General features: G+C 39.4%; 2 protein-coding genes across 3 annotated transcripts; one reads left to right on the top strand and one right to left on the bottom strand.

The window, feature by feature from the left end:
* The first annotated feature begins 2,857 nt into the window (after positions 1–2,857).
* On the top strand, positions 2,858–6,339 carry aqp12 (aquaporin 12). The gene is made up of 3 exons (XM_088349941.1): positions 2,858–3,528; positions 5,724–5,840; positions 5,937–6,339. Exons 1-3 carry the CDS (start codon positions 2,934–2,936, stop codon positions 6,056–6,058), a joined length of 834 nt encoding a protein of 277 aa, XP_088206067.1. The 5' UTR covers positions 2,858–2,933; the 3' UTR covers positions 6,059–6,339.
* On the bottom strand, positions 6,249–12,384 carry rpp21 (ribonuclease P subunit p21). Of its 2 annotated transcripts, XM_088349942.1 has the most exons (6): positions 12,205–12,384; positions 12,013–12,113; positions 11,106–11,185; positions 10,433–10,567; positions 9,207–9,278; positions 6,249–6,467 (listed from the first exon to the last, which is right to left on the bottom strand). In XM_088349942.1, exons 1-6 carry the CDS (start codon positions 12,259–12,261, stop codon positions 6,337–6,339), a joined length of 576 nt encoding a protein of 191 aa, XP_088206068.1. In that variant the 5' UTR covers positions 12,262–12,384; the 3' UTR covers positions 6,249–6,336. The 2 variants fall into 2 exon arrangements, with proteins under 2 accessions (XP_088206068.1, XP_088206069.1); XM_088349943.1 differs by lacking the exon at positions 9,207–9,278.
* Positions 12,385–13,678: the final 1,294 nt, after the last annotated feature.

The following is a 13,678-nucleotide window of genomic DNA, read 5'->3' as shown; positions in this document are numbered from 1 at the left end:
ACAAAGACACTGTACTTGTATTTATTTCTCTGTGTGTGTGTGTGTCTCTCTCTCTCTCTCTTCCACCCCTTTTCTCCCACTCTCTGTCTCTTTCACTCTCTGTGTCTCTCTTTTTCTCTTCCTTTATTGCTCCTTGTCTCTTTCTCTCTCTGTGTCTTTTCAACTTCTTTTGCTCCAACTTCATTTTATCCTTTTCTCCTTCTCTCTTCCTACCCTTCGCGCTTTCTTTTCTCTTTTCTCTCCTTCTGTATTTCTATTTCTCTTTGGATTTCTTTCTTCCGCATCCTTTCTTTCCCCCTCGCTCACGACTTCTCTTTTTATCTCTTTTGTTTCTCATGCTCTCTCCCTCTCTCTCTTTCTTTGTCCCGCCCTCTCTCCTTTTCCCTTCCTCTTTCTCTTATTTCTTTGTCTCTCTTTTTCTTTCTCTTTAATCTACTAGTCTGGCCCCCGACAGAATGTTTGTTCTATCGTGTGGCCCCCCGAGTTAAAATGAGTTTGACACCCCTGTTCTACATAGTGTAATCCCTACCTAGAGGCCATGTTTGTCTGGGATCCTGATGCAATGCTGTCCTTAGTGACACTGGTTTTCATTCGCATTAGACAACATTGCCATGCAGTGGTCAAAAGTTTCACACTGGTGTTTTTAAAACACATTACAAATGCAATCCCACTTTTCAAAAAATCAGGAAATTAAGATTTTTAGTTGAATCTTGAAATGTGAGCGATATGTGCGTTTACACATTAAACTATTTTTAAACTGCTACCTGAACAGAGTTCCACAGTAATGAAGAACTTATTGCCTACCAGTGAAAAACCACATAAACTTAAAAGCAACTTTAAAATATGTTCAACACATCAGACCATATTTAACCCGTGGATGCATAAGTGAGGTCAAAAATGACTCCATGGGTTGTTATTTTTTAAAATCTTAACAAAACTAAAAGTTGTAATATAATGTTGTATTTTCCGACAGTAGGCAGGGCAGCAGTAGTTCAGGAGGTAGAGCGCTCGTCTTGTGATCAAGGGATCCCAATTCGAATCCCAGCTCGTCCGTGTTGCATGTCGAAGTGTCCTTGGGTAAGACACTGAACCCCTAATACCCCCAATAAGCAGGTTAGCGCCTCACATGGCTGCAAGGCCGCTATTGGGAAATGTAGAGCACATTGTAAAGCGCTTTGGGAAGTCATTGACTTGAAAAGCGCTATATAAATGCAGATCATTTCTTTTTCATTTTCAAAATACAAAATAATCGTACACCATATTTTTCTTTCCAAATGATGCATGATGGGAAATCCCCAGGGGGCAGACGCATGCGATTGACAAATTTGCGTTTTTCCGTACATATTTCGTCTTAAAATGCATAAAAAACGTACTTTGTGCGGCAAAACCGAACAGGTCGACAGGTATGTAATAATTTCATATTCCAGGTATTCCTCATAAAACCGGCAAGGTGCCATTGTATCTATAGATATCCCCCCACTAATATTTGACCCCAATCGTGGCAGATAATACTGGTATGTCATGCACCTAAGGGTTAAGTGGTGTGTAGGGAATTATTAATGTGACATATCTTCATGTTTTGATTTTGTTTACTTATTATGTGAAGGACAGTGAATGCCTCTCGCATATAACGCGTTTTATCTGCTTGACCGTAGTCATAAAACAAATCGTGGCTGAAATTGTTTCCTCCTACGTCACAGAAGTTGATAAATTATTTAGCAAGAAGCCATGTTCAGACAATTAAAGGCTAAGCACATTTTTCAGAATATGAATTACAAGAATGATTCTCCAGATCTGGTGTTTTATTGCGTATTGATATTCTTACAATTTTTCAATATTTTCTTTTTTTTTCATGTTATTCCTAAAAGATATTTGAAAGTGATCTACCATATTTTCCATTATAAGGCGCACGTAAAAGCCTTCATTTTTTTCAAAAGCTGACCATGCGCCTTATAATACAGTGCGCCTTATATATGGATCAATATTAAGTCGCAAAGTCTTGCAACTAAGGCAAGCAGCCGCCGACTAGATTTTCCCCCCCAAGGCGAAGTAGTCCGCGGTGTATGCTGGGATTTATATACCGGCGTTTCATTTCCTAACCAATGTGTCAATCATCATTTGAATCAGTCACTATTGGCTAAAGTTATTCGGAGATAAAGGGGGCGGATCTTTTTTATCATTTACAGGCTCGCATAGGCTAAAGGGGCGAAACAAAGCCTGCAATTGGCCGAAAAAGATGAATGTGAATCACACGTTGGGTTGCACTACGGCATAGAGAAAATATTTTTTTACTATTCTGTATTTGTAAATATTTTACTCTCCTGGATTTACTACACTCACGGTTGTAAGAAGACCATGGTTACGTATCATTATTGAACGTGATGGCTGCAAGAGAACTTAGGTGAGCTATGCGGCTTTATATTTTCGCGGTATCTTGTTTTAAAACGATCTTGATGTTTCTGTGATGAGTCTATTTTTGAACTAAATTCAATTCAAAGTGTTTATTGTCATATGCACAGTAAAGCGCCTTATAGTGCGGAAAATACGGTATTTTGATCAAACCTGACGTGGTCCAACCTTGCCCAGCCCCCAAGAAAATCCATTTTCAGACCCCTGTTCTGCATAGTCGGTCTTGCTGCGGGTAAAGAGGTGATTTGTTGTGTTTGTAAAGTTTATTGTTGCTTAATAAGGAGAATTACAATCATTAATAAGGGATAAAATTGGCTGAGGTTGACAGCTATGTATTAAAAATAAGCATACAGGATTTATTGTAGAAAAATGTGTTCAGCCGCCATAGGACAACTTTGATGACCTGACCTTGCAAAAAGTCCCGTGTGTACTTTGGCAGGTGTTAGGGGCCACGCCGCCCCTGATAACAAGCGTCGGTCTTTTCAAGCGCCACGTCGTCACAATCCACAGAACCTTCCGCAGACATGTCGGGACTCAATGCCTCGCTGGGTTATTTCCTGGCGTGCGTGATTTTGGGCGCTTTTCTCCGGATGCCGCAGAAAAAATGGCCGGCGCTCGCCTTCCTGTCCGAGTTGTCGTCGTCGTTCGCGCTGACGGCGTGCCGCCTGGAGGTGCAAACCATCGTGGAGGTGGGCGAATGGGCCGGGGGCTTGGGCCCGGACGTGACCCTTACTATTTTGGCGGCGGTGCTGCTGGTGCACGGTGCCGCCTGCGGCGACTCGTCAGGGAACCCCGGCGTGAGCATCCGGCGCTTCCTTCAGCTGGACGCGGGGCCACTCGCCACAGTACTGGCTGTGGGGTCCCACTTCCTGGGGGCCCACCTGGCCATATTGGCGGCAGAGTACTATTGGAATTTGGAGATGAGCGACATGCACTTGATCAAGAATCTGATGGCCAGGGAGTGCAGCACGTCACTGCTGGTCTCACCCCTGCAGGGTTTCTTCACGGAGGGGGTCTGCGCGCTCCTCTTTCATCTGCTGCAGCTCTTTCTCAGTCGGAGGACGGCATTCATCCGGGTGCCTGTCGGAGCCCTACTCCTCACCTTTCTGTCTCACGTTGGTATGCACCTGGGGGCGGGGTCTTTTATTTAGACCGGTACTTCTCAAGTACCCTTAGTGGTAGACAGGGAAAGAATTACTGCATTGCTGGAAATTCCAGTCAAAAGGAGAAAAACATCATGAAACACTTGTTAATAGTGACATAGAAGCTCCCTTTCATAGCACTTTTAAGGGACAGGAAATGGATCACGTTTTTAAACGTTTTAGTATTAAGGACAGTTTTAGTTTTTCAAGTTCACTTGTACTTTATAAGCTTTCGAAGATTAAAACCTCAAACTGTACATGTTTTGGAGTATTTGAAATGTTGTGGTGGTACAGCAATTTAAAAATATTTTAGTAGTTGGGAAAAAACATGTATTTTAGTTTTAAAATCAATTTTCTATTCAAAATTGCATATAAAGTAATCCCTTGCTACTTTGCGCTTCGTGCCCTCAGCGAGTTGAAAACTATTCCGTGATCCATTATCCCCAATCATATATAGCTGCACGCACTTTTGTCGAGCCCGGTGGCTCTTTTTTGCAGTTACCGTATTTCTGCCTAAAATGAACTGCACTGCTTTGGCCACGATCCATTATCCTCGGTCACATGTTAAAAATGGGGAGTGAGAGGCTACTTTGCCAAGGGGTTTTAGTCTCCATTAGTTGCAAAAAAAGAGGGATTACAGTATTTGAGGATAAAATTATATCAATGACATTAAAGACAATCATAAATATAATTCCAAAAGCCACACTTTTGAGCGAAAATTCATCCACCTTAAAGGGACAGAGTGTAATGTTTAGTGCATCCTAGTAGTATAAAAAAAAAATTTCATCCAGTAAAAAACAAAAACATTGATCTGAATATTAGGCAAACATATGTGAGCTATCATACCAATACTAATTGAAATAAAAAAATCATAGGTCAAGGAAATTGTATTCCTTTTACACCATGGAATCCTTACTTGCGTCCGCGCCATGTTTGTCCGACATCCTGCAGACACGCTGTGCCATTTGTCACTGGCCCACGCTTGTACCAGACAACACAATGCCATCAAGTGGTCAAATATTACACATTGGTGCTTTAAGTCAAAAGGACAGTGTGTAATATTTGGTGAAAGGGTCTCCATCATGGCGCCTATGGGCACCAAGGTTCTGAAAATATCTTACCAGTGCTGGGTCATTGTTATTTTCTGGTAAAATGAATATTCTTAGTGGTTGACTGAGTCTATTTAACCGTAATTCCAATACTTAACCTGGTAACATCACAGTAACAGCATAGTAATAAATTGCTAAGTTATTTTAGAAAGGCATATCAAACTGGGTGCCCTTTGCGCTATTAGTGACAAGAAGTGATTTATGCCCCCTAGTTGTACAAAAAAACTTTCGTTCAGTAAAATTAAAAAAACATTGATTTAATACTAGGCAAACTATCATACCATTTTTTATTTTGATCAAAAAAAGCATTGGTCGAGGAATTTGTATTTCTTTAACATTGTGGAATCCCTACCTGAGGTTAGTCTAGCAACTTGCCTTTACGCGGTGCTCTGTGGCACTGGTTTTGGTTCTATAGTGCCATCAAGTGGTCAAATATTATACACACGGGCTTTGAATAGAGATTACATGAGATTTAAAAAAAAAACCTATTTGAGCGATTTTTATACAAGTTTTTTTTTCTTTAAATAGAAGGCATTTTTTAAAAGTGTAATTATTTTCTCTTGAAGAAAGCAAACTTGTGTTCTGTTTTCAAAACACACACTTTTTAAAGTTACAAATCACAAAAAATCAATTATTTTAGATTACCCAAGTCAGGAAAACATGTCAGCCATTTAGAAAATGATAAGGTAAAATACCTTTTTTTCAAACATTTTAAATTCTATAAATCAGTAAATATGTACCAAAGAAGAAAACAAATGGTAGGCGCTAAATGGATTGCATTTGTGTAGCGCTTTTACTCAGTCGCTGAAGAACTCCAAAGTCCTTCACAATATACTTCACACTTTACCCATTCGCGCACAACCTCACACACCTATAACCAGGATCAAGAAAACAGATTCTTCAAAAAAATGATTTCCATTCGTCAAAAGTTACTGTTAAAAACATTTGTGAATAAAGCATGACACAAAATAAAACAGCTAGATATTTATATTATGGAAAACTTGGAACATTACATAAGAAGACAGTGCAATGAAAGTGCAACGTTATTTCCCCTTGTTCGCAGGCAAAAATTACACCTCCGCTTACGTGAATCCCTCGCTAGCTTATGGGCTGACTTTCCACTGTTCCGGGTTCACATTTGCAGAATACGCGCTGGTTTACTGGTTGGGCCCCATCACAGGTAAACAGAGATTTTTTTTTTTTTACTTGACTTATTGAGGCTTTTATAAACAGCCAAAGCCAATCAAAAGTGATTTTATATTTCATGCATTTGCAGGAATGATTGTGGCCCTCCTCTTGTACATGGGGCACATCCCAAGAATCTTTTCCAAGAACCTGCTCTATTCTCAAAAGACACGTTTCCGGGCGCAGAAAGGTGACAAAGCAAAGAAAAAATAAAGCAGGCTCAGTTTATTCGGTTTATTTTTTTATTTTTTTATTTTTTTACAATTCACCCCTTCAAACTACATCAGACAAGCTTCAAAATGTCCCCAAAAATGTTGGCTGTTTTTTTGTTTCTAATTATATGTTGGGCTTAAGTGGGGAATCAACGTTTTAGCAAAAAAAGAAGGAAATGCACATTAAAATGTGTGGAAGAAAAACGTTTTTTATGTGTACTGAATGAAAACAAATTTCTTTTTTTCAGTTGTGCTGCAAGAAATAAAAATGTGAACGCATCATTCTACTCTCATAACTTTCTGTGGAGGTGCTTGCTGTGTGGTGGGAGTACTTGTGCTTGGCAGCTTAGATTTATCAGTCCACTCCGGTTCCCTCTTTATTGGCTGATTTTTACCAGATGCCTTTTTATCTGTGGATGGAAATCAACAAACAGGTACTTTTCCTACTGCACATATACGTCTCGATTGATTTTTTTTCAACAACTCTACGAGTAATATTGATTGAAATGCAGGGATCAACTTCAAAATAAAGTACGACCCAAAGATATGGCATTATTCCAGTCAGAGGTGGGGATCCTAAAGTGAAATGACTGTGTAGCTGTGGATAGACACCTATGGCTATTAGCTAATGCCTTCCTAAACCCTGGTATTCATGATAAAAACATTGACAAAATAGTATATAATAAGTACTACCGATGTGTAATGCAGTGATACCGCTACATACAAGCCGCTCGAGATACGAGCAATTTAGGTCTTTAAAACAGCTCTCGGAACCCAAACCCAACCACTGGGTACATAACACCTTTGGCTTGCGGCGTGGCCTGAAAGTCAAGTTACCCATAAAATCCGGACTATAGACCGCACCTGTATATAAGCCGCATGCGCCAACATTTAAACATGTAACACAGTCACAAGCTTATCCCAAACCTGACCTTAGGTGCTGCGATCGAAACTGCAAATATAGTACGCAATCCATCCACCACAATCGGCAACATAAACGGAAAATGATATCGGTAGTTAGAATTTAATGCAAACCTTTAAAGTCCAGGTCCCATTGAAAGTAATCCAACGAAAAAAATGTATATTTCCAAAGTTAAGGGTGGGAAAAATATATATCCACTATTGTCCGCTGCAACAACAAAGAGATTTAACTCAGCTTCACCCCACTTCCAGTCAGCCCGCGTTTGCTCCGCCCCTTCTTTTTGATTCGCTCGTAGAAAACATATCACAATAAGTCTCTAAAATAAATACATTACAAAAATATACAGTTGCAAGTACATATTATACATTGTTACACATATTTACAAAGAAAGACGATACACCGAGAGAGTTTTCAAAGCTTTAATAATAATAATATAACTTTCATCCCAAACCGTGCCTGTGAAAGGTACCACCACGCTACTCCTAACACGCTCGCAACACACAAAGCGTAGCTGTTAAAAAAAGCCGTATCGCAATTGCGAAATTCACGGTAAACCGTCTTAGTCTTTCTCCTTATATCTGTCGCTATCAAGGGCGTCTTCCTCATAATCGGAACGAGCCTCTGTCCTCTGTCATACGGACAATTCGAACATAAATTAAGAGGATGCAGACTACCTGGGCGCACAATTCCACCGGTCTAAATGTTACCTTTTGTACTCGAGTGCCGCTGGTGGCCATTAGAAAAATAACATTAATTGGCCGCTTCACTGAAAAAGCCGCAGGGCTGAACATTTGGGAAAAAGTAGCGGCTTATAGTCCGGAATTTGCGGTAGCATCATCTTATTTACCTTATTACTGTATTCTTATTAGAGGTCGACCGATTATCGGCCGGGACGATTATCAGCACCGATATTTGGGAATTTGACAGATATCGGTATCGGCTTTTTTATCAATTGAATTGGCCGATTGAATATATTTAAACCTGGCTAAGAGGAGCAGCGAGAGCTCTGCTTTGAAACCAAGTTATGTTCTCTCTCGCTCCTTCTCTCCTGCACTTTTAGTTGAAGTGAAAGATTAGTCATGTTATTTGTGTTGAAATTATAATTTATTTGCTGTAAATTGTTTCAGAGAGCTATTAAAAGTTTTATTTAAATTTATCACAAATGTTCTTTGTTTCTTTTTGCATCATCAAAAATGTCTTATGCCATTTTTTTAAGCTTTTACAGGAAATTCATTTCGGCTCCAAATATGGTAAATGGTCTGACTTTATATAGCGCTTTTCAAGTCAATGAAGACCTCCCAAAGCGCTTTACAATGTGCTTCACACTTCACACAAATATCAGATCTCGGCTGCCTCTTGATAGTAATAATCGGTATCGGCGTTAAAAAACCCATATCAGTCGATCGTAAATTCCTATTTTCATTTACTATTTGAATAGTTTTTCATTGTTCGGAAAGTTGTGTTTTATAACTATTTAGAGTTAACTTGAATGCTTTTGGGAGGCCAGGAACGAATTAGTTAGCTTTCAATTATTATGAATCTGGAAAAGTCGCTCACTATACAAGCAATTCTAGATACAACTATCATCCAGAAACAGATTAATCTTGTATGTAGAGGCATCACTGTATACATGCATATGATTTAATAACATTGTAAATAAATATACAGTAATCCCTTTGTGTATCGCAGTTTACTTATCAGGGTTTCTCTACTTAATAGATAGATACAGTATGTGTTTCCTTTTTAGAAGGCATTATATAAAATAACCTGATATAAATAAGGTTATTTATTGTTTGCCATTTCAGACATATTTTTAGGGTCTCTCTGGTCCAAAATGGCCTTTTTGTGTCCAACGTGGCTTTTTTGGGTTGCCAACTAGAAGGTAAATACAATATTCCATAACATCCACATAATGCCAAGAAAGTATTATTTAAAGTCAAATTCAGTTGTGCCATAAAAAGGAAAGATTATTCATAAAATAAAATTTGACAGTACAGACGTTATTTGTAAAAAAACAAAAACAAAAGCTTTATAAAGTACAGTACTTTTACGTGTTAAACAAATAGTAAAGCCTGTATATCGGGTTTGTTCTTGAGTATTTGATAAAGAAATTAAGAAAGGTTTCTATTTTGCTGGTTTTTACTATTGCAGGATGTTTATGGAACGCAACCTCTGTGAGAAACGAGGGATTACTGCATGTGCATTTGAAAAAGGACATTTAATTTACCTTTGGTGTGGCGTGACTTGTGCGAGTCTAGTTGAGTAACGGGCGGAGTCAGAGGAGAGGAGGAGACAGCGACTGCGGAGGAATAATGAAACCAATTGTACAAATTCCACTTGGGAGAGTCTTGCCCTTTGAAGATTTCCGCGCTTTAATCACTTCCTTATTTTTAATATAAGTAGCGATTGGTTATGGCTATGCATTCGTGCGCATTCTTCGTATTTTGTGATAATCACAATATTTGTTTCCATCGTTATGTTTTTGTTACTCTCTTTAGCATCTTCAAGTTTGACGGAGGTTAGCATCCATCACTATGGTGCGGTAAAAACCCCTATCATTAGATATTTGTCTCTGTTCTCACAGTCTATCAAAAGCTCCAATACTCCTTATAAATTGTAAAAGTATCCAGTGGTAAGGCTTATAACTTAAGTTCAAAAATCATTTTAGTGATAAGTCCTTTACTCCTTCTACTGTCCCCTTCTTCATCTTCTCCCTCTGCATTTTCCTACATCTTGCATTGTTTTTGTACATGATTCTCCCTTCTGACGGTCCTCACATAGTCCAGTGTCATGTTTCCCAATCAGTTTTAACGTTTTGTTTAAGGCACTTTGTCCAATACCTTAGACTTGTCTAGTGATGGCAAAATAATGCCCCATAAAGCAGTCACGCCCTGAAGGGAACACACACCTAAGGGCTTCAAGATGAATAATTTTCACTATTATTTCATCATGTGGACAGAAAATTTATAACATGCTCTGTGCATGCAATAAAATAGTGGTTTGTAAATCAGAATGATAGATAGATACTTCATTCATCCCCGTAGGGAAATTCACACTTCCAGCTGTATCCTTGAGTTGAAAAATAAAATTGTCAAGTCGTACTCAGAAAAAAAAATACACATTTGGAGAGTGTTTATTTTTTTCTGTGTAACTTAGTCTATGTTTGTGTTTATGCAATAATAACAAATGTGAAATAAGGAGGTAAAATAACATGCTTATAGACATTTTTTTACTCAGGCGTTTTTTTTTAACAGAGAATTTCACCTGCATTTGAAAAAAAAAAAAAAAACTCTTTCACGAGGAACTGATGAAGCAGAGGTCCGTAGATATAAGAAAGCAAGTTTGTATAGAATTGGAAGCGTCTATTTCTGTGCTTCGCAATACTAAAGGAGAATTTTAACTCTGGGTACCGTATTCTAAGGGTCTGCTGTAAAAGAGAAAAATGTGTATTACCGAGTTGATTCTGTAGCTCAGCATCAGCCTCGGGGCGGTCCTGCCACAAGCAGTAATCGGCCACGTTCAGAAGAGTCTTGCTCTGATTACAGGTGAGACAGCGCTGCACAGTGAAGCGCCTCTTGCCCCTTTTCCCTGCCAAAATTGCAGCCGTAATTTAAGTTACTATAGTTAAAAAATATTCCAACTACATACAGGGATCAGAATGGAGATTTTCATTTTCAGCTGAAATAGCCAGGGTCCAGGAATAAAGCAGGGCGGAGCCAACCGCCCCCGCCCCCCGCCACCCCCCCAAGCTCCTGGGTTTTAGGCAATTTACTTGTCCAAAACCATGCTTATATTTATCATTTAAGTAACATTTTTAGAAGATTAAAATAATTTGCCCACATAACTGATTTTTTTGTAAATACTGCAAGATAAGTTCAAATGCAGTTCAGTCCCTGCAGCTTGAGCATCAATGCGGCCAATTTTTCTAACGGCCGCCAGGGTGCGCCAGAGCAATAAAGGAAAGAGTGAGACAGTCGGATTTTGAATTTGTTTGCTACGCAAGAGAAAAAGTGAAAAAGTCGGAATGCCTTTGGGGTTCAAAAACAGCGGAAATCCGCGGATCCGCGGAAAATTCTGATCCCTGTACATACCTTCACGTGGTAAGAGAATGAAAAATGCAGCTTACGTTGTCTGGTAGTAGCAGTCAAACCAGGGATAAGCAGAGAGGAACACTTCTTGCATATTGTTCTTTTCACGGATGGATCTCTAGAGAAAAGAAAATGAAAGTTTAAGATACAATAATATCATATATTTTATCGTTTCGATATCTTTGGACTTTAGCGAAAAAAAAAAAGGAAAAGTCATAATTTCTGTTAAGGTAAGGTAAGGTTTATATGAGGGATGAAACCTTTCATATTTAAAATGAACTTAGTTTGATGGGCAGCACGGAGGCGCAGTGGTTAGCGCATGTGCTGCACAGTTCTAAGGTCATGAGATCGAACCTCCGGTGTGGAGTTTGCATGTTCTCCCCGTGCTTGCGTGGGTTTCCTCCGGGCACTCCGATTTCTTCCCACATTTCAAAAACATGCATGTCAGGTTAATTGGCCGGTCCAAATTGTCCCTAGGTGTGAATGAGCGAGCGAATTGTCTGTCCCTGTGTGCCCTGCGACTGTATGGCAACCAGTTCGGGGTGTCCCCTGCCCACTGCCTGAAGACAGCTGGGATGGGCTCCAGCACCCCCGTGACCCTACTGAGGATAAGCAGTGCAGATAATGGATGGATGGATCTCAGTTTGATGGCATGGTTTATGGAGTGTCAATGTAGTCTAACTGGAAAAGCAGTGCATTTGAATTATAAGTGAATCAAATTCTGTAAAACAATAAATGAGGTCGGGTGTTTTTCAGTGGGGTTGTATTGTGAAATGTGTATTGTTTAGAATTATTCCTATATGGGTATATGTAATAATAATGGTTATTATTTAAATTGTATTGCCACAAATCGCATGCTTGAGATAGATAATACTTTACCGGAAGCAGCTGACATCATTTTCAAACTTTCACAAGAAAACGTTTATTTTAGGCTAGCTTCCTTACTGTCGTAGAACAAGACGCTTTGCGATTGTTCGCTGAGTAGAACAGTAAAAACGAGCCAACTCCACATTTTCTGGGTCTTGAGCTAAAACGCAATGTGCAGCCTGTCAAAAATAAGAACAAAAAAATACTATTAGACGACTTCATAGCCTACCAGCAATTAGCGGCTACCTATTTCTAAATGCTTCTCCTCACCTGGTAAAGATAGTTCATTCTTAAATACGCTTCTTTATCCTTTATGTTCCCCGACATAACGAGTAAATTATTATAAATAATCTATAAATTGTCAATAGAGTTATTTTTGTCAAGAGAGGCGTTTTCGACACCTTGCCAGCTAGCTAGCCGGATAGCCCATATAATATTTTGAAGGAGTGATGTATCGTTCGCGCACGTAACGGCTCCATGAGCCGTCGCTCACTTCAAAGACCGGCTCCCTACCAATTAAGAGCCGGCCGAATAATCTGCTTTGTGCACAATGTGACATTGTTATTGGGAATCTACCCATTAAAGAAAAATTCCCAAATTATCTTTTATATAATTTTTTTCTTTTGTCCTTGACCTTTTCTTTATTCTTCCTCTCTTCTTTGTTGCTTTGACTTCTTCTTTTCCTTTTATGTTTTGTTTGTGTGCTTATTTTCCACTTTCTCTAAATTATTCCATGCATAGTTTTACATATTAATTGGGAATGCTGTGGGCTATATGGATTAAAGCAGGGGTGTCTAACTTATTTTAACTCGGGGGCCACAAAATAGAACAAACATTCTCTCAGGGGCCGGATTAGTAGATTAGAGACAAATACATAAGAGGAAGAGAGCGAGAGAAAAGGTGAGAGGATAGGACAAAGAAAGGGAGAAAGAGAGAGAGAGAGAGAGAATGTGAGAAACAAAATAGATAAAAATAGTTAGAGAGGGGAGAAGAGAGAAAAAAAAGAAATCCAAAGAAAATTTGAAGGAAAGTAGGAGAGAAAAGAAGGAAGTGGAAATCAAAAGAGAGAGACAAAAGAGAAAAAAAGGAAAAAAAGGAAAAGGGAGAAAAACAAGGTAAAAAGAAAAAGAGAGACACAGAGAGTGAGAGAAAAAGGGTGGAAGAGAGAGAGAGAAATAAATAAAAGTACAGTGTCTTTGTGAGGGGCACCTGGCTGGACATATTTTAACCTGCAGCTCATTTTTCTCTTGCGCTTCTCTGAGTGTTGTCTTGCAGGCCGGATTCAATCCCTTAGCGGGCATGATCCGGCCAGCGGGCCGCCTGTTTGACACCCCTGGATTAAAGGGTAACAAATCTGAAAAGCCGTTTGGGAGCCACAAGAGACGGCTCTTCTTAGTGAGCAGAGCCAAAAAATCCGGTTCTCGACAAAGAGTTGGGATTCCCATTGCTCATCCGGTTAGTGATTTTCAAAACAAAGTGAGACGTTTACAATTATAACCTTAAAATGTTCTCTATGACCGATACCTGGGAAAACTGTTGATTTTAGAAAGAGTATTTGAAAAGACAATTCATTTTATATGTGTGTTATTTGTTACTCTATGGCTTGCCTCCCCTAAAGGTCGCAATAAAATCAGGTTAGGGTCCAAGTGAAGTGGGGCCCCATCAGGTTTCCCACTACATAAAAACATTCCATCCATCCATTATCTGTATCCAGCAGCCGGGACGGGAGACAGAGCGTGGTCCG

This window comes from Urocampus carinirostris, chromosome 12, assembly GCF_059441175.1.
Source record: "Urocampus carinirostris isolate Australia breed hairy pipefish chromosome 12, RoL_Ucar_1.0, whole genome shotgun sequence".
In the NCBI taxonomy this organism is placed as follows: domain Eukaryota; kingdom Metazoa; phylum Chordata; class Actinopteri; order Syngnathiformes; family Syngnathidae; genus Urocampus; species Urocampus carinirostris.
Note: the sequence above shows the minus strand (reverse complement) of the source record. Positions and strands in the feature narration are given on the sequence as shown.

Coding starts and splice junctions, on each gene's coding strand:
- aqp12 (XM_088349941.1), top strand. CDS start 2,934: ATGTCGGGACTCAATGCCTCGCTGGGTTATTTCCTGGCGTGCGTGATT. Junction 3,529..5,723: donor CACCTTTCTGTCTCACGTTG/GTATGCACCTGG, acceptor CCTTGTTCGCAG/GCAAAAATTACACCTCCGCT. Junction 5,841..5,936: donor CTGGTTGGGCCCCATCACAG/GTAAACAGAGAT, acceptor ATGCATTTGCAG/GAATGATTGTGGCCCTCCTC.
- rpp21 (XM_088349942.1), bottom strand. CDS start 12,261: ATGTCGGGGAACATAAAGGATAAAGAAGCGTATTTAAGAATGAACTAT. Junction 10,568..11,105: donor GACTGCTACTACCAGACAAC/GTAAGCTGCATT, acceptor CAATTTTGGCAG/GGAAAAGGGGCAAGAGGCGC. Junction 6,468..9,206: donor CAAGTCACGCCACACCAAAG/GTAAATTAAATG, acceptor TTCCATCCACAG/ATAAAAAGGCATCTGGTAAA.